The 22,132-nt window shown below is 55.3% G+C and overlaps 1 protein-coding gene across 4 annotated transcripts; it reads right to left on the bottom strand.

Moving 5' to 3' along the window:
• Positions 1-853: 853 nt before the first annotated feature.
• Positions 854-20,803, bottom strand: ARHGEF40 (Rho guanine nucleotide exchange factor 40). Of its 4 annotated transcripts, none has more exons than XM_028136737.2 (23): positions 20,708-20,803; positions 16,851-17,048; positions 15,000-16,254; positions 14,684-14,851; positions 14,422-14,542; positions 13,495-13,591; positions 13,310-13,390; positions 13,095-13,211; positions 11,114-11,209; positions 10,916-11,031; positions 10,410-10,536; positions 7,910-8,032; positions 7,665-7,808; positions 6,586-7,196; positions 6,223-6,457; positions 5,784-5,870; positions 5,019-5,234; positions 4,141-4,311; positions 3,162-3,339; positions 2,291-2,395; positions 1,921-2,064; positions 1,287-1,417; positions 854-915 (listed from the first exon to the last, which is right to left on the bottom strand). In XM_028136737.2, exons 1-23 carry the CDS (start codon positions 20,708-20,710, stop codon positions 859-861), a joined length of 4,581 nt encoding a protein of 1,526 aa, XP_027992538.2. In that variant the 5' UTR covers positions 20,711-20,803; the 3' UTR covers positions 854-858. The 4 variants fall into 4 exon arrangements, with proteins under 4 accessions (XP_027992538.2, XP_027992539.2, XP_054572381.1 ...); XM_028136738.2 differs by having other exon boundaries at positions 854-900; positions 20,708-20,729; XM_054716406.1 differs by lacking the exon at positions 1,921-2,064 and having other exon boundaries at positions 20,708-20,729.
• Between the last annotated feature and the right edge of the window lie 1,329 nt (positions 20,804-22,132).

Here is a 22,132-nt window from a genome sequence, read left to right as displayed (position 1 = left end):
TGCCCCAAGACGTGGGTGTATTGTGAGAGGAGGAGCTTCAAAGGGTGCAATGAGTCTCTGGGAACCACTGTGGAGAAGGTACATTCTCTTAGGCCCGGCCCTCGCCGAGCTTTGGTTGAGGGGAAGTGTTCAAGTTAGTATCATCACCTCAACCCAGAGGACAGCTTCTAGCTCTTTGGACACAATGTGTGAGTAAATACATTTAATATAACAACAGGATTATAATAACAGTAATTACACATATAAAGTTTGCAGCTTCCCGCCCCACCCTCATATATTGGTTTGCATAGCTCCATTTCCTATGACCCCCCAGAATGGAGTCACTAGGAATTATGGGTAACCTGGCAGGGATGGGTCTCCTCAGGGAGAGTCGGGGTGGGAAGAAGGGGAAACACCGGTCACCCGGGGAGCCTGACACGGGTTGTGCCCTGGGAGTGAGCCGTGGCCCAGGATGGGGAAGGACTGGGCCAGGGATAATCCCCCACCTCCTGGGGACGAAGGCAAGCGAGTATGGCTGCTTTGGTTCCTGAAGGAAGGCACCCAGTTGGGGAGAGCAACAGAGACAGCGGTAGCAGGGAAACACGCTGGTCCTTTGACCGCTCTGTCCAGGAAGCAGAGGGAAGGAAGTGAGTGCTCTTCCAGGCCTTCACTATGTCCCACGGCCAGCCCAGCCCAAAATGTGCTGAGAGGAGGGGCTGTAGCCAAGTTCTGGGTTTTCTCTAGAAACCAGGAGAGAAGAGGGAGATGGGTTGGGAGAGGGAAGAGGCTGACTCCGAAGCAGTGGTGGGGAGGAAGGATGGTACATGCAAGAGGGAAGGAGTGTGGAGGTGGTAGAAAGGGGGTACTGACTCACCCAGGTCACAGAGGCGTGGTGGGGTCACTCAAGGCTCGGGCATGACTCTTAGGGGAGAGAAACTGCAGTGAATTAAAAGGAGAAGAAATGACCTCTTCCCTGCGTTCCATCTCTCTCTCACAGACATCCCACCTGTCAATTCATGTTTTTCCTCCCAGATTTAATCCAAGTCCAAACCAGGCTGTTGGCACTCTCCCCTTCCCACCCACTCCTGCAGTATGCTCTTTATTAAAGATTCCTTTTCACTTCTGACCGCAGTGCCTCTCAGCCAGGGGTGGGGGAGAGGACAAAGGCAGACTGTATCCAGCCTGTAGCCTTGCTGGCAGCACAGCCTCACTGGTTCCCCTGCCCTCATGGGTTGAAAGATTAGAAGAGCCCACCCAAAGAGTGGCTGAAGAGGTCACCCAGCCCTAGCTCGATTGCAGAGACTTACCTGCCGGGAGAGCCCCAAGATCCCTCCAGTGGCCAGAGTGGGAGTGCTGCTCCTAGGGTGGGGGGGTTGCAGGCTGGGGCTGTTTCTTGGTCCTGGGGACGCATCTCCGGAAGAGTCAAGTGTTTCTGGGGCTAGAGGGGAAGCGAGGGTGAGAGCAGGGTACAGAACTCCTAGATTACCTTAAGCAACCAAGCTGCTCCATCAGGGAAGAAAAAGCTCTATAGCAACAGGAAGCTGTGAGTCACCATAGCAATCCACTTGCAAGAGAACCCCCCTACCAAGAGGCAGGAAATTGTCAGCAGCGTCATTAGAGCAACCAGGGAAGAAGCGACAGGAAACTATAAGGATTGCCTTGGTGAACCAGGAGGGTACAACAGGAAGCTGAGGCAGTTTCCATAGAAACCCAAGGAGAGCTAGAGAGAGGTACAGAGGAAGTGCTTCATAGCAACAGGCTGCTGTAGTAGTACCCTAGCAACCAGATGGAGGGCTCTTTTAGCAATGGGGAAGCTGTAAATAGTTGTCATGGCAATGGGGCTACTTGGCTAGAAAAAGGAATTGCTCAGCAGCAAGCAGCCTGAACATCACAATGATGACCCAGCTGTTGGGGGGAGCCACCCCTTGAGAGGTGCCTCACCCAGGGAAATTTGCTTGACGTCCAGATCCCAGGCCTCCTCCTCGACGCGGGCAGGCAGGGAGCAGGCTCCCGGTGAGAGGCCCGGAAGGGAGGGGCCGGCATGCTCAAAGGATGACACGGCCACAGAGGCCCGAGTCCTGGCGGCTGCAGAGAGTGGGGGTGGGGGAGGGGTGGGGTGCTGGTGTGGGAAAGCCCTCCTGGCTCCCTGAAATGACCCTAAGTTTCCTAGAGGGCTTCCCAATCAGTTCCACAATTTCTGGGAAGACATCCACTCGTTACCCTTCCTCACTTTGTACCACGCTTCCCCAACTGTGCCTTCACTGTCAAGGTCTTGACTCTGGGGTCCACTCCCCAGCATTGTGGCCCTCACCTCTTCCAGTGAGCAGGGCACTCAGCGTCCGCTCCCCAAGGGCCTTGATGTCCAGAAAAGGCTTATTCCCAATGCCCATCGAGACCATCTGCTGCACTCGGAGCTCTAGGGAACAGAGACCCTGTTACCAACCTCCTTTTGCCCCTTCTCTGCTCCAGCCCTAGCCCTGTTAGGGCTGACTCTTCTTTGCTCCTTTCCAACTCTTATTCCTCCCTCTCATTCCTCTGGTGTCTCTTGTCACTCTTCCGGGGGTCTGTCCCGACATGGATGGAAATGGTGGTCCTCAACTTCCTCCTCAGACACCTGCCTCTTACCTCCTGTAGTTTCATCCTCCCCATTTACCATTCTAGCTGCCCAACTTTTCTTCTGATACAACTTTTCTTTTATCTTGGGTGTTAAAAGCAAAACTCACATTTTTACATACCTTTACAGTTTACCAAGTGCTTCCATATATATATCACCTTATTTAATATTCCCCAACACACTGAGCTGTCGATATTCCTTTCCATTTTTTTCATATGAGTGGAATGAGGTTCAGAGAATTTAAAAAAGCACAAAAAGCAGATGCAGGACCAAAACAAACGAGCTCAGGTCGCACAGCAAGTAAGTCTGTGACCCAGGTCCAGTGCATACTCTCTCTCTTTTGCCCAGCCATTTGCTCTTGCTTCCCTGAGATTTGTTAGATTCCTCTTTCCTTTTGGTTCACCTTAGACTACTTTGTATCTCAGCTATCTTTCTCAAATCGTATCTTGAATATTCTCATAAGTCATTCTTCTTTCTCCATCCTACACCCTGTTTTCCCAAGTGGTCTCCACACTTTCCAGCTAACCTGCCATAATCTTGACCCTAAGCACACCCTTCCCATGTCTACCCTTGTTATGGGCCGCCTGTCTCCACAGCAGCTGAGCGATAGAACTTGTCCACTTGAGTTTGATCTCTGGTGAAGCTGCCTGCAGAGTGTATGCCTCTCGTGCTCGCCGCCGTCGAAACCACAGCTCAAAGCAGAGCCCGCTGTCCCCGATGTTTTCTGTTAGCCCCATGTCAGCAGTCTGAGAAAGAGCGGAAAAGAGTGGGTGAGGATGGAGTGAGTCCTGGCTAGATAGTACCACATGGAAAAGCATTGCACTTAGTCTGGCATCTGGTGGATGTTCAGTAAATGTTTGCTCAACACCTACCATGGGCCAAGTGCTCTACATTTGGTCTCCATAGCAACCATAATTTATAGAAGGGGAATGCCCAGAGACATGAAACAACTTGCCCAAGGGTTTATCATAGCTTATTAGAGAAGGAAGGTTCAAACTCATGTCTATGTTATTCCAAACCTGGGCTTTCCCCCCCCCCCCTCTGTGCTGTACTCCCCCACTCAACCCCCAAAGAGCTGGACAAAGTCTAGAAACCCTTAGAATGATGCCACATAGCCATAGGTTGCCACTGATGTTTATCTGGGCAGAGGAGCTGTCTCCTTAAGGTAAGCCCTCCCTCCTTTTGGCTTCTTCAGTTCCACCGTGTTAAGCTCTATGTGCATGTCCTTTCTCCTCATCCCCAGGGACCATTCCTGACTCAAAAGGCATGTGTGCTCTTAATGGGAAGGGCCCTCCTTCTTTCTGGCTTGGAATGCCTCGTGGGCCTCCTGCATGAATGAGAAGGAAAACCCCAAGGAGTAGACTGACGACGGACTTCTATCACCCTGAGACCCTAACTGATGGTTGGTTGCAGGCCAAAGCCTGTTCTAGATGATGCAGATTCTGAACCCGGGTTGGGGTTGACTTTACAGAACATCGTGAGTTCTCAAGAAGAGCATGACTTCCTGACCCGTTCCTTGCCACCTCTCCTTCCTGCAGGCATTGTACCTTAAAGGCCTGCTTGTAAACAAAGGTCTCAGATCCCCCCTCAGAGCCCTTGAGCTTGCTGAACAGGAGGAGGTGCTCAAAGAGAAAGACATGGCGAAGGCACTTCTTTCGGCCACAGATGACGGTGAAGGGGTCCCGGTGCAGGAGCTGTCCCTGTTCCTTCAGGTCTGTCTGGAGAAAGGAAAAGGGAAGGTTATTGGCCCTGGAACCCTCTGTGTATGTTTTACGGGAAGTAAAAGTGAGATTTATAGGGCAAGGGCCTAATGACATTCTCAGACAGAGTCAGGGAATCAGGGCAGCCCTTGGCCTAGAATCCACCTACTGGTCACTGTGTGCAGCACAGCTGGCCTAGCACAGCTTGCCTCCAAAGATGGAAGGCACATTGCACAGCAGGGTTTACAGCCTCGTATGGGGAAGCCTTTGAATATTGGGGACCAAAGCACCATTTTGCCCCAGGAAGAGAATCAATAAAGACCTAATGGGGAAAGAAATCTATCCCAGAGGAGGTAGGTTTCAGCCTGTTCTTGAATCTCAGGACTGGAAAGAGATTAGGTAGAGGAGAATAAGGTATGTGTTGAGTGTTGAGGTGCAGGAAGAAATGCAGAGTGGATGGGGAAACAGAAGAATTAGGAAAGGAACAGGTAAGCACAGGCAGATGTAGGATAATGGGATATTGAGCAGGATATAGCTTCTTTATTTAAAGATGAGGAAACTGAAGCTAAGTGAAGTTCAGTGACTTGACTACGGTCACCCAGCTGCTTAAAAATGACAGCTTGGGACCCTCTGACCTTGAGTCTAGTTCTCTTGTCACCAGCCCACACTGCTTGAGGCCACAGGGCTGGGCAGTTTGAGCGGGAGTGACTGGCGCCTGGCCTCACCTCACAGCCACGCACTGCCTCCACAGCCAGCAGGTCTCTGCCCCGGGTCTCTTGCTCCCGAAGCAGCTGCACTGCGGCCCCAAGGGCCTGGCGCTCAGAACTCAGCTCAGGCCCCGCTTCCCTGAGGAGCTCCTCCAGGAGCCGCCCATACCGGGCCAGCTGTTCCAGGGGCTGCTGCAGGGCCCTGGGCAGGTGAGGGGCACTCTCTGTGGAGCCCTAGGTTGGGGAGGAGACAGACAGGGATTAGGGGAGGGCCCAGACCTGGAGGGGACTGAGCTCTGTGGGGAGGGTGGGTGGTACTCCAGGCTTTGGGGAATAGACGAAGCTCAGATATACCCCAAGGTAAGGCAAAAAACCTTTCCCCAGAGAGAGATGCAGGGATTCAGTCATCCTCTATACCTTGACACGGAATAGAGGAGGAATACAAACAATCCTTTATAGTCTCTGGCTTTTAACTTTAGAAGTCACTCTCACATCTTTTGTTGTGAGGTCTTTTGATCCCCACAGTACTCTGTGAATTAGTTATAGTGAATTTTGCCCCCATTTACCGGTGTAGAAGCAGGCTCAGAGGAACCAAGAGTCTTGGTTAGTAGTCCCTCAGGGGGACTAGATAAAACCTAGGTTCTGGGAGATTATTGGTAGGTCACGTTCCTGGGCACATGCAGGAAAGCCCCCCCCCTCCCCCGCCGGAGAGATTTTGAGCTTGGGTGGATTTTAGGGCTTCCTGGCCCCTCCCCTTCTCATGAGGGTTGGAGAAAAGGTTACCTTGGCCGGGGGGCCGAGTGCAGCCAGAGCATTCTCCAGTTTGTGTCGGTGCTTCACGTACTGAGCGTAAAGGCTGAACTGGTCCCCCTGTGCCAGGAGGGAAGACGTAAGCCATCCCTGCACACAGCCCCTTCCTCTCCTCCTCCACATCCTCGCTGTAGTCCAAAGGAGGGGCAGGGTCCCCAGGGAGCACCCAGTCTGCTAAGGGAATGGTGGGCTCCCGTGGAGAGTGAAGGCCAGGCAGCACGTGTGGACAGGGGGACAGGGACGCAGAGGCTGAGCAGGCCCAGAGAGGCCCAGGGAATAGCGCTAGGCCCGAGTGTTGGACCACACGTTTTGGCGGGGACGGGGTTGGGAGACAGACACTGAGGAGGAGGGTCAAGTGGGCGGAGCTGAAACGTGACCTGGAAGAAGGGAGAGGCCTTAAAGGGCCACTCACATGGCGAAGGAAGCAGGCCCCGATGCGCAGGGGGCGGGTGGCACAGCCCTGAAGCTCCCGCAGGAAGTGTGTCCCATGGAAGCTGCGAAGCCTCTCCCGGACACTCAGGGCCGCAGCCCAGGTGCCCCGGAGCTCAGGGGTCAGCTCAGACCCAGGAGGTGGCACTGGCTCGCTCAGAGCGGCCACATATTCCTGCTCACAGGCAATCAGCTCAGACACCAGACGCTGCTGGGCACTGCAGGTACAACAAAGAGCGGCAAAGGAGACCGGGGCGTGGGAGGGAGTCACCACCCCAACAATGTCATTCTTTTCCTGCTGGGCAGTTGGGCCTGCCTCTGGGTACTGATTGGGCTGGGCTCTCACCTGATGCTTCGCTTGCGCTCCATCCGGGGGGTGCCTACTCCCCAGGGCCCATCTGGACCCCCGGACCGGCTCAGCAGCACGTGTTCCCGGGGTGAGCACGTCCTATCGACCACCTCGGTACTGGTGACCTCCAGGCCTCGGATCAGCACAGTCCTCGGTGGTCTGCCCTCTGCTTCTGGAGCCAGTTCAGGGCCCTCCTCCTCACAGTCCTCCCCACAGGGAGCCAGGGAGCAGTGGGATGGGGCTGCTAGCGGCCCGGGGCTGCTGGGGAGCAGCAGGGAGCTGAGGCTGGGTGAGGGGCTGTGGGGGCCCCGCTGGGCCCCTCCACTGCTGGCACTGTCTGCCCGCCGTCGCCGGTGGCCTCGTGGACTGGCCTCCTCTCCCAGCTGTTGCTGAATCCTCCTCTCCAGCTCCTGGCAGCGGGCCCGGCAGCGGCCCCATTCTCTCAGGGCTGCTGGGCTACCCAGGTCCAGGGCCAGGGCCCGCATCTCCTGGAAGGTGCCGGTGCTGGGCTCCGGGGCTCGCCGCAGGGCCAGGGCTGCCAGCACTGCCTCCCGACCCGGCCCCGCTCCTGCCAGCCTGGCGGAGCCTTCGTCGACCCACTCATGTGCCTACAAGACCAAAGGGGTTGGGAATGGGAACGGAAGGAGTGAGGCCTGTGCTCTCCCACATGCTGCCCGATGACAGGTCTGGGCTCCTTCCCGAGGGCTTGCCCATCACCTCCCCGTCCTCCCAGAACATGTCCCCTCGCTCTCCCCGCATCCCCGCCTGACCATGCCATCTAAGCCGGTATGGAAAGAGCAGCCTAGGTGACAGAATAGCCAATATGCACATAGCATTTGTCAGTGGGAGGCGCTGCACTAAGTGCCTTTTATTTATGGCTTGTACAGTCCTCACAGCAGCCCTGAGAGCCAGGTGCCTATGGAGGCACACTCAGGCTGGGTATCTCATCCCAGGCCATTGAGCAAGCAGGTGGCAGAGCCAATAGTGAAAGCCAGGGAGATGGCCACCTGAGTCCCTGCTTTTACCAACTGTCCCATCGGTCTGCCAGGCAGAAGAAGGAGGCTGCGCACACGCACCTGCTGGAAGAAGCGCTGTAGCCGCAGGGCCCGGTGGAGGCCACTCTCAACCTGCTCCAGCCGCTGTTCAAAGACATCCAGAACCTTCTGGGAGGCAGTGTCCTCTTCCAGGGCTAGGGCGTCCCGTGCCTGGGCCAGGCGCTCCTAGAGAAGGGGGGCTGTGCTCAGACCTGGTCCTCTTTCCCACTCAATCCCCCCTCTTCCTCCCGAATGTCTCCTCTCTGCTGCTCCTCTCCCCTTCTCACCTGAACCTCAGCACTGAAAGCCTGGAATCGGAGCTCTGTCTCCTGCAGGGCAGACAGGCAGTCCCCGGGCGCAGCGAAGCTCGCCAGCTGCTCCTCCCCTGGACCTGAGAGCCACTGCAGCACCTGGGCAGGCAGGGTGGGAGAGCAGGGATGAGAGGGAGAAGAGGCCTTGCAGAGGGAAGGAAAAGGAAGCTGAGGCCCAGCACCAACCCCACCAGCCCAATCGGCAGAACTCCGGGTGAACTGTTTGATCTCAGCGGTAAAGTGGGAATGCTAACAGTGAATGGTAGTCGTTTCCACACGGCCAAGTGAGAAAAGTAAGATCTTTGTGAAGCACCAGATGAAGGGGAAGCTAGGCTGCCAGGAAGCACTGAGGCAGGCGGGTTAGGGTCCCAGGGATATACCTGATAATGAAATCAATAAAACTGGTGTGAGCCTGAGGCAGGATGAGGGGATGAGGAATTGAAATGAGGGCCAGGAGAAATTTCACATTTACCGAGCCCAGTGATGGGTGTGCAGGGTACCCAGGGATCAGGGTTGGAGAGAGGACTTAGGAGGTGGTTGTGCGTGCGTGTGTGTTTGCACATACAGGCACCTGTATGCAGCTCTAGTTGCCTATTACGGGCTCTAGTGACTCACTGGTTCTTGGATATTTGACCAAAAAGGGATGGTAATTTTTTCCTCTGAAGCAAGGCTAGAAGCTGGGTGAAACTGCCTGAGGATAAGTCAGAATGCTCCTAATTACCTAACACTTCCATAGTCCTTTGCTGAATTCATTTGGTTGGTCCATGCACCCCAGTAAGTGTAATTATCATCTCCATTCTACAGATTGAGGCCTTGGGAACTCAGAGAAGCTTTAAGACTTGTCCAACATCTTACTCCTAGCAGAGCAAGAACTCAAGCTGAGCACATTAGACTTCAAATCCTATGTGCTAACTTTTGTGTGTGTGTGTTTACAAATATATTTTTATTGATTTCAGAGAGGAAGAGAGAGATAGAAACATCAATGATGAGAGAGAATCATTGATCGGTTGCCTCCTGCACGCTCCACATTGGGGACCAAGCCCACAACCCTTGACCGGAATCAAACCTGGGACCCTTCAGTCCACAGGCTGACACTCTATCTACTGAGCCAAAGTGGCTAGGGCTGTGGCTAGCGGTTTTTAAACAGTGGGAGAAAACAGGTAATAAGCAAGCAAGCAAACACACAGTAAGATGTACAACCCCTTGGATACTGGAATGGAGGGAGCGAATATGCAGAAATCCCAGGGAACAAAGAGCCCTGCCACTGCCTCCCACACCCTGAGTTGACCCTTTTGCCATTGGCCCTGAAGTGACCCTTCCCCTGAGGCCCAGAGGCAGGCCCGTGATGTGAGTTCACGCACCATGCTTGGGGTTAGAAAGGAGCAATCAGATTTCAAAGGCCCCTCTACTCCACATGGCAGGGTGGAGAGCAAATCCGTAAGGGGCTCTTAACCATAGGAGAGAAGAACCAAGGTTCGGAGAAGCCAGCCTTATCCCTGAATCTCCCCCACAAGGAGGCCTTGGTTGCCAGGCACTGAGGGCTTCCATTGCCCTCTCTTTCCAAGGGGCCTTTCCAGCCTCAGGTTTGGTGGATGACACTGTATAAAGAGTTGAGCCCATGCCCGGCGGCATGGCTCAGTGGTTGAGCATACGACCTACGAACCAGGAGGTCATGGTTCGATTCCCGGTCAGGGCACATGCCCAGATTGTGGGCTCGATCCCCAGTGGGGGGTGTGCAGGAGTCAGCTGATCAATAATTCTCTCTCATCATTGATGTTTCTATCTCTCTCTGTCTCTCCCTTCCTCTCTGAGAGAGAGAGACACACACACACACACAGAGAGACAGAGAGAGAGAGAGAGAGAGAGAGAGAGAGAGAGAGGAGAGAGAATTGAGCCTGGTCGGTGTGGCTCAGTGGTTGAGTGACCCATGAGCCAGGAGGTCATGGTTTGATTCCTGGTCAGGGCACATGCCCGGGTTGTGGCCTTGAGTGACTCATTGGTTTTTGGGGGCATGCAAGAGGCAGCTGATCAATGATTCTATCAGTGATGTTTCTATATATCTCTCTCTCTCCCTTCCCTTCTGAAATCAATAAAGACATAAGAGTTGAGGGGGCATGGGTGGCAGAATAAAGAGCTGATATCAGTAGACATTTATTATTTTTAAGCTAAGGAGGTAGGCACCCCAGGATCAATCAGCTCTTCCCAGACCCCATCTCTAACAATCTTTAAGGAGACCTGATCCAACATACAGTGGGAAGGGGAGAGGTGGCTTCTCTTTGTTGGTCCTGTGACAGATACTATCTCCCTCTTGTTGAATCTCACACTGACCACGACTAACCTCCAGGGGAGGTAAGGAGAGAGGGAGGGCCAGTCAACCAAGCCAGGTTAGGAGAACACCATCAACTGTATCAGTGAAAGGGGGGTGCTGGAGGCCAGGCCCCCAGGTGGAGTAAGAGGTCTGGGGGTCCTGGTTTACCTGCTGGAGTCGGTGCAGGCGTTGCCGCTGCTCCTTCTGTTGCACGTGCAGGTTGGACAGGCACACAAGCTGGTGAATGGCTTCGTCTACCTCCTGATATAGTGTAGCTGGGCCTGGGCCCTCCAGCCTGAGGAAGGAGTAGGGCAGAATGAATCACTGCCTTGTCAAGCCCCTCCACCCCTATTCCATCATCGCATCCCAACAAGAGAGGTGGCACAGCATCATGGGTCATTGTGTGGGCCTGGACTTGAATCCTAACTCTCATTTACTGACTAACCTTGGCCAAGACATTTAACATTTCTGACCCGCCAAATCCCCATTTGTAATCATAACTAGCATGCAGGGACCTTGTGAGGGTTATGAGATGATAAGTGGAAGAGCATGCTATCTTGTCCAGATACACGCTCAGTAAGAATGTTCTGGCAGCTAAGGTTTATTGGCCACCCTCTGTTGTGTCTCCACCCGCCACGTCCACCTGCCCCAGCACACCCGCCCCTCCCTCATACTTGCTGCTGTGGGTGGAGCGCAGCCTCATCAGGATGGCACCCCCATCCCTCTGCAGTTCCGTCAGCCGGGGATCTGCCAGCACCTTCTGTAGGGGCTCAGGCATTCCTACCGTCTCCTGGGAGCAGGGAGCAGCTGAAAGTTGGGCTTCCACCAGAAAGTCCCCACCCCGTGCCCCGTTGCCCCATCTCACTTCATACCTCTCCCTCTGGCTCTGCCGCTCCCTCCAGTTCCGCAATGGCTTGCCGCACAGAGCCCAGCACACCCTGGCACAGCCGACACAGCCTTGCCACTTCCTGAAACACGCACACAGGGATGGAGTCCCGGGACAGAGTGGAGCCCAAGGAGCACGCGGGGCAGCCCCAGAGACCTTTGTGGAGGCCATGCTGGCTTCATTTCGTGACTTTGTTGCTTACTAATGGTATGACCTTGGGCAGGTCCAGGAACCCCCCTGAGTCTCAGTGTCCTCAACTGTGAAGTCCAGATAAGAAGACATCTGGGATTTTGTGAGGTTTAAAGAGATGCTGCTATGTAAGCACCCAGCATGGGCCTGGCACATTGTGGAGCTTAGTGAACATGAGGCTCCTTTCCTTCATCTGCATCGGGTCCTTACCCTATAAAACCCTCCTCCCAGCCTATTTATTTATTTTATTTTATTTTAAAAAATATATTTTATTGACTTTTTACAGAGAGGAAGGGAGAGGGATAGAGAGCTAGGAACATCAATGAGAGAGAAACATCGATCAGGTGCCTCCTGCACACCCCCTACCAGGGATGTGCCCACAACCAAGGTACATGCCCTTGACCGGAATCGAACCCGGGACCTTTCAGTCTGCAGGCCGACGCTCTATCCACTGAGCCAAACCGGTTTCGGCTTCCCAGCCTATTTAGATCCAGGTCCTATGTACATAACTTGGAGACCATGTTACAGACCTCCTTTACTTCTTTTTCTTTTTTTTTTTTTTTCAGACCTCCTTTAATACTTGGCTCAGATCAGGTTTACACCTCTTTTCTTTAAAAAAAAAAATTTTTTTTTTAATTGATACCTGAGAGGAAGGGAGAGGGAGAGATAGAAACATCAATGATGAGAGAGAATCATTGATCGGCTACCTCCTGCATGCCCCCTACTGGGGATCGAGCCCACAACTGGGGCAAGTGCCCTGACCAAGAATCGAGCAACGACCTCCTGGTTCATAAGTCAACACTCAGATATTGAGCCACCCCGGGCCGGGCTACTCCTCTTTTCTTGTATACACTTAGATTCATAGAATCAGAAATTTTATCACAATGGATGTCCTTTGTGGGGGAGAATCCTGAGGCCTGGATGTTGGTGCAAGGAGCAGGTATACAGAAAGGCACCAACTCAGGAAGTGGGATACAGTAACTTATCCAACATCATGTGGAACCAGAATCAGACTTCCTGACTCTCAGCTCTTTCCAGAACCCCAGCGATGCTATTTTGCAGTTCTTTAGTTGTTTCTGACATCTCCCACCAAAATTCATATGCAGCTTAATATCATATTGAGAATTTATTTAAGCCCTAACCGGTTTGGCTCAGTGGATAGAGCGTCGGCCTGCGGACTGAAGGGTCCCAGGTTCAATTCTGGTCAAGGGCATGTACCTTGGTTGCGGGCACATCCCCAGAAGGGGGTGTGCAGGAGGCAGCTGATCGATGATTCTCTCTCATCGATGTTTCTAACTCTCTATCTCTCTCCCTTCCTCTCTGAAAAAAAAAAAATCAATAAAATATATTTAAAAAAATAATTTATTTAAGTCCTGGCCCGTGTGGTTCAGTTGGTTGGAACATCGTCCCATGCATGGGAAGGTCGTGGGCTCAATTCCTGGTCAGGTCACATACCTATCTGGGTTGCAGGTTTGATCCCCAGGAGGCAACCTATAGATGTATCTCTCTCACATCAATGTTTCTCTCTCTCTCTCTAAAATCAATTAAAATTTTTGCTTAAGATACTCATCCCATTTCCGCAGTAGCCCACGCATGGTAATGCACAATATTTTGCTCATGGTTTGTGAGCCACAAGTATATATTGTTGAATTGAATGGAAGGGAAACCACTTTTTCCCAACCCCTTAGTTGTGTCTCAGCTCTGCCTTGTCTCCTAGAGTGTTCTCAGCGGGGTCATTCCGGGCTCCCCGTGTCCTGGGTGGAGGAAGTGTAGCTTACCTGGTGTGTCTCTACCCAGTGGCTGGGAGAGGGCTCCCTGTGACCTCCCAAGTCCCACTGCAGCTCCTCTGACTTGGCCACTCTTTTCAGATCGTTCTCTGACAGCAACTCAGCACCCTGTAGACATATGGAGGCAGGGGGTTTCTAGCCCTTGGATTCCAGCTAACCTCTTCTCTCTCCACTGCTGAGGGGCACTGGGTGGGAGGGGCTCAAACCTGAAATCCATGGAGCTCAGCCGGAGGGTCATTATGACTGAGAAGCAGCAGTCGCTGAATGAGACGGGGGTCTCCTGAGTCCTGAAGGAAGAAAAGCCCCAAATCGTGGGCAACTGGGTGGCCTGGGATGGCCAGTAGGGATGAGTTAGGATCAGGAGAAGTACCTGTCTCAAGGGGTTGATTACCTGAAGTTGACTGAGGACAGGAATGAGTGCTGGAGGCAGGGGAGGTGCCTTGCGAAGGTCTAGCAGGACGGACAGCCCCAATGTCTGTAGATCAGGCCTGTGGGGGCAGGAAGAGCCAGGGAGGCAGCGTGTGTGTGTGTGTGTGTGTGTGTGTGTGTGTGTGTGTGTGTTGGGGGAATAGTAGCACAGGGTCTGGCTTTAGTGTTACTAGTTCGCAGAAGTTAGTTCCTGGTATGTTTGGGAGACAATGGGCAAAGGGCCAAAGTCTGGGATGTGTGTTCAAGAAGCGGTGTGACCTAGCAATCAGCAGCCTGTATTCACATGGCTATTGGGTCACAGGTCAGGGTCTGGAAAATTAAGAATTCTTTGCTCTGGAGGGAATAAATTCAATGCCACCATGTAGCATCGTCCCTAATAGGTTCTTGGGGTTCAATAAATAGTTGTTGAATAAGTGAGTCAACGTCCTGATAGTCTAGGGCAGGGGTCCTCAAACTTTTTAAACAGGGGGCCAGTTCACTGTCCCTCAGACCGTTGGAGGGCCGGACTATAGTTTAAAAAAAAAACCTATGAACAAATTCCTATGCACACTGCTAAGTCGGCTGCTAAGCAGGACAGGCAGCGGCGGCAAAAACACCCGGCGGGCCGGATAAATGTCCTCGGCGGGCCGCATGTGGCCCGCGGGCTGTAGTTTGAGGACCCCTGGTCTAGGGAGTGTTTTAGGATATTAAAAGTCAGCAGTGTTGATTTTAAGGATCTATGTAGGTATCCTGGGGGTTGGGGGTCAGTAAAGTCAGAAGTCAATGACTTGAAATTTTGAGAAATACGTGCCCTAGATGTCAGGAGGTTAGTGTCTCGAGAAGAGAGGGGTCCAAGTCCTCAGGACCCAAGAGGTTAGTGCCCAGGGTGGGAGCAATGGGCCTCCGTTACCTGAGCAATGAGTGCAGGTAATGAAGAGCAGTGCTCAGCATGCCTCGGGAGGGTGGGGGCTCCTCAGGAGGGCACGGTGGGGTAATGGTCAGCAGAGCTCGCCCACTATGGTCAACCCCTCCTGAGGACACAAAATGGCCAGACTGTCCTTGCTGGAGGCAGGCTTTGGCTACCTCCCATCCACCCTGCCTCCCTCTGCAGCCCACTTCAACTGCTTCTCTTCCGTTGATCCCTTTCCCTTCAACCACTGATGCTCACTGACCAGTCAGGACGAGGAATCCAGAGGCCATCAAGTCCCAAGGTATGTCAGGGTCATCAGAGATGGAAACTGGGGGTGCCTCTTCTGGGATCCTATCCCCTTTCACTTCCTGTGCAGGCTCCAGAGGTGGTGGTGGAGGGTCAGAGGGGAGCCCTTCGGGATCTGTGGGTCCTGCACAGACACAGACAGAGCTATGGGCCTGAAGTGAGACCGAGTATGGCTGTTCCGCTCCCAGCCTCACCTCTGCTTCTCCTCCAGCCCCCTTTCTGAGGCCGAACCTACACTGGCCCTTGCCCCACTGGCCTCAGTATCACCTCACCTGCCATGCACACCAGACTCGGGCCCTTCTGCTCTCTCTCTTGGGCCTTCTCTTCTCTAGGCCCACGGGCTTCTGGGGGCTGTGGCTCCTTTTCATCTGCTGGTATGGGCTCCTCTTTCAGCTCAGACTCTGGCTTCTCCGAACTTTCGAGTTCCTCTTTAATCAGGCTGCCTCCTGGAAGCTCATGCTCATTTGGTGAAGGCAGATTAACAAGGGCTTCTTGTTGGCTGGTCTCTTCCTTGTCCCCAGGGTTTAGCGGGACAGGAACACTGTCCCCTCCTCGGCTAAGAGCCCCTCTGCCTGCAGCTCGCTTCTTTCTCCTGTTTCCTTTGCCTGGTCTCCGAGGGGTGCCGGGTGGTCCTTCAGCTCCCTGGCCCAATCCTCCCCCAGCCTCCCCTGGCCTCAGGGGGCAAAATTCAGAGGCTTCCCCCAGAGCCTCTGCTGGGGGCTCAGATACCTCCTGGGCTGCTGCCTCTGGGAGAGATTCAGCTTCAGGGGGAGACCCAGAGGAAGCCCCGCTGCTGCTGCTCCCCTCACCTGGTGGGCGTGCCCCATCCTGGTCTGGAGGCCCCAGGCCCTTCTGGTGCATCCACGCCCGGTGTCTCCGGTGCCGGCCCTTCCCTCCAGCACCCTTTCGGGTGGGTACTGTCCGGGTCCTGGAGAGGCCCGAGGAGCCCTCAGCATCCGTGGGGCTTCCCCTCATGGGCAGTGTCACCTCCAGTAGCTCCACGTACTCGCCCTCAGGTCCTTCAGCAGGGGCATTGTGCCCATCCCCTGGACTCCTGGTGCCCAGGGAGTCCTCAGGGAGTGGAGGGCTGGGGAGCCCTGGGGGTCCGGAGGGCAGTTCTGGGGGCAGCGTGCTTGGCCGATGTCCTACCATGAGGTTTCCTTTGTGCACAAATCGGGGGCAGATGAGCTCAGCCCAGGGCAGCCGCTGAATCCCAGAGGGCGCAGAGAGTAGGCAGGTACTGAGGCGACCTGTTGGCCGGTCCTTATTGATGCCTTGTAGCCACTCAGGTGTGAACAGGTAGGCACTAGCCTCATTGGGTACAGGCAGCTCCTGTACACGCCCACCTCCCGGGGCCAGGCACTTAAGTACCAGGCGGGGTGCTTGGGCTGCGGAGGGCACCACTTGCAGGTAGAAGTCCCCTGGGCACAGCAGCTGCCAGGGAAGGGCTGCTAGCTGTACCACCACCTGCTCATGCAAGCAGAGCGGCCAGCCCTCATGGAAGAAGAGGAAACCGCTGTACTGGGCCTGGGGGGAGAGACGGGAGGCTGCGCTCAGGCCTCTGCTGATGAAACCAACAGGAGGGGGCAGTTAGAATGGAACCATCCTGGGCAGGAGGGGCCTTACGCCTGGTGGGTTATAACCCCAGGGGAGCAGGTGTTCATGTGGCAGAGGAAGGGCTTGGGACTGGTCAGTTTTCCGGTGGTAGGAAGCTAATTCCATGTGTGGGAGTAAGAACTGAGTCATGACAAAGACCTGGTCAGCAGAGACCATTGTCTTGGAGGACTCAGAGACTCTTAGGAGGTTTTATAGCTAAAAAAAAAAGTGAAGGATCTCTATTGAGCCACATCTGGGGGAGTTAGTATCTTAAAAATTGATATGAGGGGAAAAATGTCTGGAATTGGGTCTGGAGGGTCAGGGTGTTTGGGACTTGATATTTCTTAGGGGTTAATTTTCGAGAAGGATGAGTGTCTGTGTGTTAATATCTGAGGGGCTGTGCCTCTGGAGAGATCAGGATCAGGGAGGCTCCGTCTCTGGGTGGGGGAGATTAGTCAGTCTGCCTAGTCTCTGGAGTGAGGCAGAGGATCTTAAGGGAGAAAAAACAGGAATGCATGGTCACTCACACAGGCTTCTTGCTGGACCTTGGCAAGCAGATGCTTGGCGGGCACCAGGAAGTCCAGGGTGTACCTCAGCGCATCCTCCCGATAAGTCCTTTCCACTACCTGGAACACCTGGCCCAACAGTGTGGGGGCTGTTGCCTCAAAGGGCGGGTACAGGGCGGCGAGCGTGCTCTGCACACAGTCTTCCACCGGCTCCGGCTCCTGGGAGAGACAAGACCAGGCTGCAGATCACCCAAGCATGGCGCCCTGGGGAGTGGGCTGGGATGGGGCTGGCTGTGTCACCCCGGGGTCCCACTGAGTGCACAGAGAGGGCACTCAGGAACTGCTGGCTGAATGAGCTCAGGATGGGAGCGGAGCTGGGCTGGTCAGAATGCACAGGCCTTGCAGTACACTCCCTGAGAGAGCTCTGAGACCTTGGCGGTGGAGATCTAGGGAGAATTTGTTGTGCATGTCTCTGATCAGGGCCATCCCTGATTCTTAAGGATCAGGGTGATTGCACAGGCCCTCCCCGGGAGAGATGAGATGGCTTCTGGGACATCAGGAAACTGAGTTATGGCTGAGAGCTCTGGAGGGTGGAGGGCTTTCACACAGCACCCTGCAAGCCCCTCCTCACAGGTCCTACCATCCACAGACAGCCCCCCCACCATCTTTTAAAAAAATTAAATAGCAGTTTAATTTTGACTGACAATACAATATCTTAGGCCATCCATTTAACCTCTATACCTCAGTTTGTTTTCCTGTAAGATGGGTGATATTTTTGCTTGTGCTCACAGTTGAGGTATACAACGTTTAATTGTTTTAGATGCATTTAAAAAAAATTTTAAGAAGCAAAAATATTACTTGTGAATGAAAAAGAGGCTACATAGCAGACCTGACAAGTTCAGTGGCCAATAGTAACCACACCTGATACATTCCCAACTGGGTAGGTCACGGTGGGTAGTCAAGCACCAGACCTACAGCTTCCTTAGTAAAAGGTTAATCTTTACATTAACAGAGCCCTGCCCATTGTTCTTGTGCATCTAGGATAACATACCTTTCAAATGCCAGAGTAATCTTCATTTCCAGACAACTTGGAGGCATAAGCACCCTCAGGACAGAGCAGGTGCACCAAAACTCATGGTTGCCTGGTTGCCTGCATATTATCTCTAGTTACTGTAATGTTAAATGTTAACTCCCCTGAGCCGCCAATGTGAAAGAAGTATATATCTCTCCATTTTGCTTCTTATTCAACCCCAGTTATCCCCCCTTCCCCTCTTGCTTCCTCCTACCTCCTTAATCTACCACCAGTGGATTTCATGTAAACTTTCTTACATTTTCTCTAATTCTAAATGTAAATAAGGCAAGGCCACACTGCCATTCTCAGGAGCATTTTCTCAATCTATTGAGATCTTGCTTCCAAGCATGTCCTCAGTTTGGCTCAAATAAACTCTTTAAAAAATTATTTTATTTTTTATTAAATTTTTAAAATTAAATTTATTGGGGTGACATTGGTTAATAAAATTATATAAGTTTCAGGTATATAATTCTACATCATCTGTATATTATGTGTTTATCACCCCAAGTCAAGTCTCCTTCCATCACCATTTATCCCCCCCTTCTCCCTCTTCCACTCCCCCCCCCCCTCTTCCCTCTGGTAATCACCATACTGTTATCCAGGAGTCTTTTTTTTCCCTTTGGTTAATCCCTTCAACCTTCTCACTCATCCCCCAACGTCCTCCCCTCTAACCGCTGTCAGTCTTCTCTCTGTATCCATGAGTCTGCAGAGACCCCCATCAAAAGAGGTGGCGCCACCACCCATGAGTCATGTGCTAGAGATGGTTGTTGGGTGGGAGGGAGGACTAGAGGGCTGTGTATCTTGAATCTTTCTAGCACCCTCTCTCCCCTCTCCCAGAGTGGCTGTGAAGCAATCACCCATTCCAGAGCATGTGGGATTGGGTTACAAAGAACTGGGTGGGGACAGTTGAAACAGGAAAAAGTCACAAAAGGAACATGTGGGGAAGGGAGAAGCAGGCCTTGATGGGTATGTATTGGAGCTGAAATCTTTTCTGATTTCAGCAGGACTCTCTCTGCCCATGTCCACCTGGAGCCACAGTCTCAAAAGACTCAGCCCTACTTCCTCCAAACTCACCCCCTAAGTGAATTAATGGGTTGTCTTTCTCCATCCCACACTCTAAACAACCACCCCTCAGGCAAACTTATTTCTCCTTCAAGATGGCTTTGAAGTTCCTTTTACCAGGTTTAACTGCTGTGAATGCGCAAGGGGATGCTCACTGCACAGTTTTCCCCGGTACTTTACCTACCCGATCCCCAGCCCCGCATTGGCCCTGAAGACAAAACTGCATACCATTTTGCTTTGGGTCCCTCCAGCCGGAGTTGCCAGCCAGTCCCGACCACGAGACGCTAGGGCAGCCACTCCAGAGAGGGCCATTCCGTGCGTCACACAGAGACCCAGCCCCAAGGTGTGTGGGCGAGCGGACAGACCCCCAGTGTTCCGGGGACTCGGCCAGCGCAGTGAACGTGGGAGGGGGGCGGGGGGAGATGGGCGGAGGGGGGAGGGGAGGGGAGGCAGAGTGGGCCGTCCGCTCTGAGGCCAGCAGCGGGGAGCGGGGCGCTAGAGCTGGAGCAGCGAGGCAGCTGCAACCCATTAGGGGCGGTGAGCTCATGGCTGAGAGAGAGTCTCAGCCACAGGAAACGACACCGGCGGGCGGGGAGGAGGGGTCTGGGGTGGCAGGCGGGGGGCAGGAGCACCGGGACCAGGCCTCTAGCCGGCCGGGACCAAAGAAGAGCCCAGAGAGACTGAGTCAGCTCTCCCTGGCCCAGTTCCTCTTTCTTCTCGCTCCAGCCTCCCTGCCAGGGGGGTGCCCTTCCTTTAGTAGAGGAGCAGCCCCGGGAGTGCTCCTCCCCCTTCTCCACTCCCCGCAGGGAGCGCCTCCCCGGCGGGGCCTCTCCCCCTCCTCCCCGCTCTGCCGCGAGCACCCCTGAGGCCGGGTCCCCCTGCCCCACCCCCGCAGTGGGAGCTCCCTGGCAGCGCCCACTGCAGCCATTCTTCAGAGACTACTTCTGGAGTGAAAGTTCGCAGGACAGTGACCCCTCCTGTTGGTATGGGCTTCCTCTGAACCATGCCCGCCTGCTCCCCGCGCCCTGAGCGGCTGCAGCCAGGGCCCCCTGCCCCCTACAGGGAGCTCCCTCCCCTTTGCCACGGGAATGCCCTCACACTGGTTCTGTTCCCTGCAGCGTGAGCTGGGGACACCCCCCTCCCCCAACCTCTGGTCTGCTCTAGCAGCGTCACGCCCCCTGGCGCCGTGAGGCCCCCTCCCCATGCTGTCCGCTATCCCGAGGCAACCTCTCCGCTCCGCGGGAATTTCCCTCTCCGGGCTTCTGGCCCTGGCCCTAGCCCAGGCTCCGCGGCGGCCGGTCCCCCAGGGCCGGATGGGTGGGTCCGGTTCCCCGGGCCGGGGACTGGGATGGAAAATGGTAGTTCCAGGCAGGTCAGTTCTCATGACCTGAGGCCGGCCCCCTGCAGGGCCGCTGCAGCACCCGAGCCGCAGGAGGGACCCGGAGGGGGAGGGAAGGTCCTGCAAAGGAAGGCACAGGTCAGGACCGAGGAGGGCGCGGGGAGGTGTGTGGAGCAGGGGAGAGACCAAAGGAGGATGGGGGAAGGGGCGGGGAGGAGGGGGAAGAAAGAAAGGGTGAGGGCAGTGCCCGGCGGGGACCGAGCCAGACGGCGGGGCAGACGGATCAAAGGAAAGAAAGGGGGATGGGAGGGGAGTCCCAGGAGCGCCCCGCAGCCCCGAGCAGGCGTCAGAGGCACCCACTGGGCGCAGGCGGCGGGCACCCGGGGGTGGCGATGCGGGACTCACCATGGCTCGGCGCGGTTTCGCGTCCGACGCTGGGGCCGGCGGGCGGGGCCGGGCGCGCCGCCGCCTCCGTCCCGCCGCTCGCGTCTCCCGGGTCTGGCGGGGGGACAGCTCCGGCCGCGGCGCTCGGCGGCTCGGCTCCCAGGCCGCGGGGCCCCGCCAGGGAGGACTGAGACGGCCGCCCGCCCCGCCTCCCAGCGCCCGCCCGGCTCCGCGCCGACCCCCTGCCGGGACTCGCGGGCCCCGACCCCCTCTCCCGCGGAGCCTCTCCCCGACTCCCCCGGCCGGTCGGCCTGGCTCTCCCGCAGCCCTCTCCCTCCTTCGCACCCCCACTCCACCCCCACCCCCCGTGGGTAGCTGCGACCCTGACCCGGGAGGCCCGCCTAGCCGAAGGTGCCCTTCTTTTCCCGCCACCGCCTGGCTCTCTGCGGGACACTCCGGAGGCCGGGGCGTCCGCGAAGTCCCCGGGATCCGCAGCCCAGGACGGGGGTCGGCAGGCGGCCGGAAGCCTCCGTCTCTCACTCGCCTGGGAACCTCTTCTCCCTTCAGTTGCCAGACTTGGGCAGAACCTGGGGCTCAGAAGAGACCCCCAACCCCCGCCCCAACCCCTGCCCGCCTTGGGTGGAGCGGAGGGCAGGGAAGTCAGGGGATTCCTCCCACCCGCTGGGGCTGGCGGGCCCTCCTCTTTCCCTTCTCCTCTCCCCAGTCCTCGAACCTTCGGGCTCTGACAATGGGCTCCTCTGTTCGGCCTGGGGATGGCGGAGGCGTGGGGGGCTGTGAAGGCTTGGGGTGGGCACCGGGGCTGGAGGGGGGCAGGGTCCGGGGATCAGGACCCTCCCGGAAGGGTGTGCACTGCTGGGAACATTTTCTGAGCCTCTTGGTCGCTGTCCTATCCTCTCCGCACGTCCTTCCTACCTCCCCCACCTCTGCTAGCGGCGGGGAGACGGCAGAACCCCAATCAGACCCCATAATTGGACACTGGATATCAGACCCTTCCTTCTTGCGGGATGGTGATGGTCTGTCTCCCAGAGTCACTGGGGCTCCTGGTGGTGGGGATGGCTATCTGACACAGTAGACAAAGTGTGTGTGTGTGTGTGTGTGTGTGGGGGGTGTGTCGGGTAGACCAATTAAGAAAGTTCTAGCTTCACCCACCCCTCCTGGAGCCTGGATGGGGAGTGAAGACCCAGTTAGGCTCCCCCAGGAGGGTTAGGGGAGGTTTAGGCATAGGTGGGAGAGGTCTTGTCCCTCCTCTGAGCTGGGGCAGGCGGGGTGGGGGTGGAGCTTCCAAAGGGTGGGCTTTGGAGAGGAGCTCAGAAAGCAAAATAGTTCCTAGAGGGGGGCTGGAGGGCCTGTGCCGCTGAGGCTAGGGGTGACCTGTGGGAAGCGTCTGCCCAGGGGACAGGACTCCCAGGAAGCCAGGAGGCCGGA

This window comes from Eptesicus fuscus, chromosome 5, assembly GCF_027574615.1.
Source record: "Eptesicus fuscus isolate TK198812 chromosome 5, DD_ASM_mEF_20220401, whole genome shotgun sequence".
Lineage (NCBI taxonomy): Eukaryota > Metazoa > Chordata > Mammalia > Chiroptera > Vespertilionidae > Eptesicus > Eptesicus fuscus.
Note: the sequence above shows the minus strand (reverse complement) of the source record. Positions and strands in the feature narration are given on the sequence as shown.

Coding starts and splice junctions, on each gene's coding strand:
- ARHGEF40 (XM_028136737.2), bottom strand. Junction 11,032..11,113: donor CGGCAGAGCCAGAGGGAGAG/GTATGAAGTGAG, acceptor CCCTGCTCCCAG/GAGACGGTAGGAATGCCTGA. Junction 8,033..10,409: donor GCCTGCACCGACTCCAGCAG/GTAAACCAGGAC, acceptor CTGCCTGCCCAG/GTGCTGCAGTGGCTCTCAGG.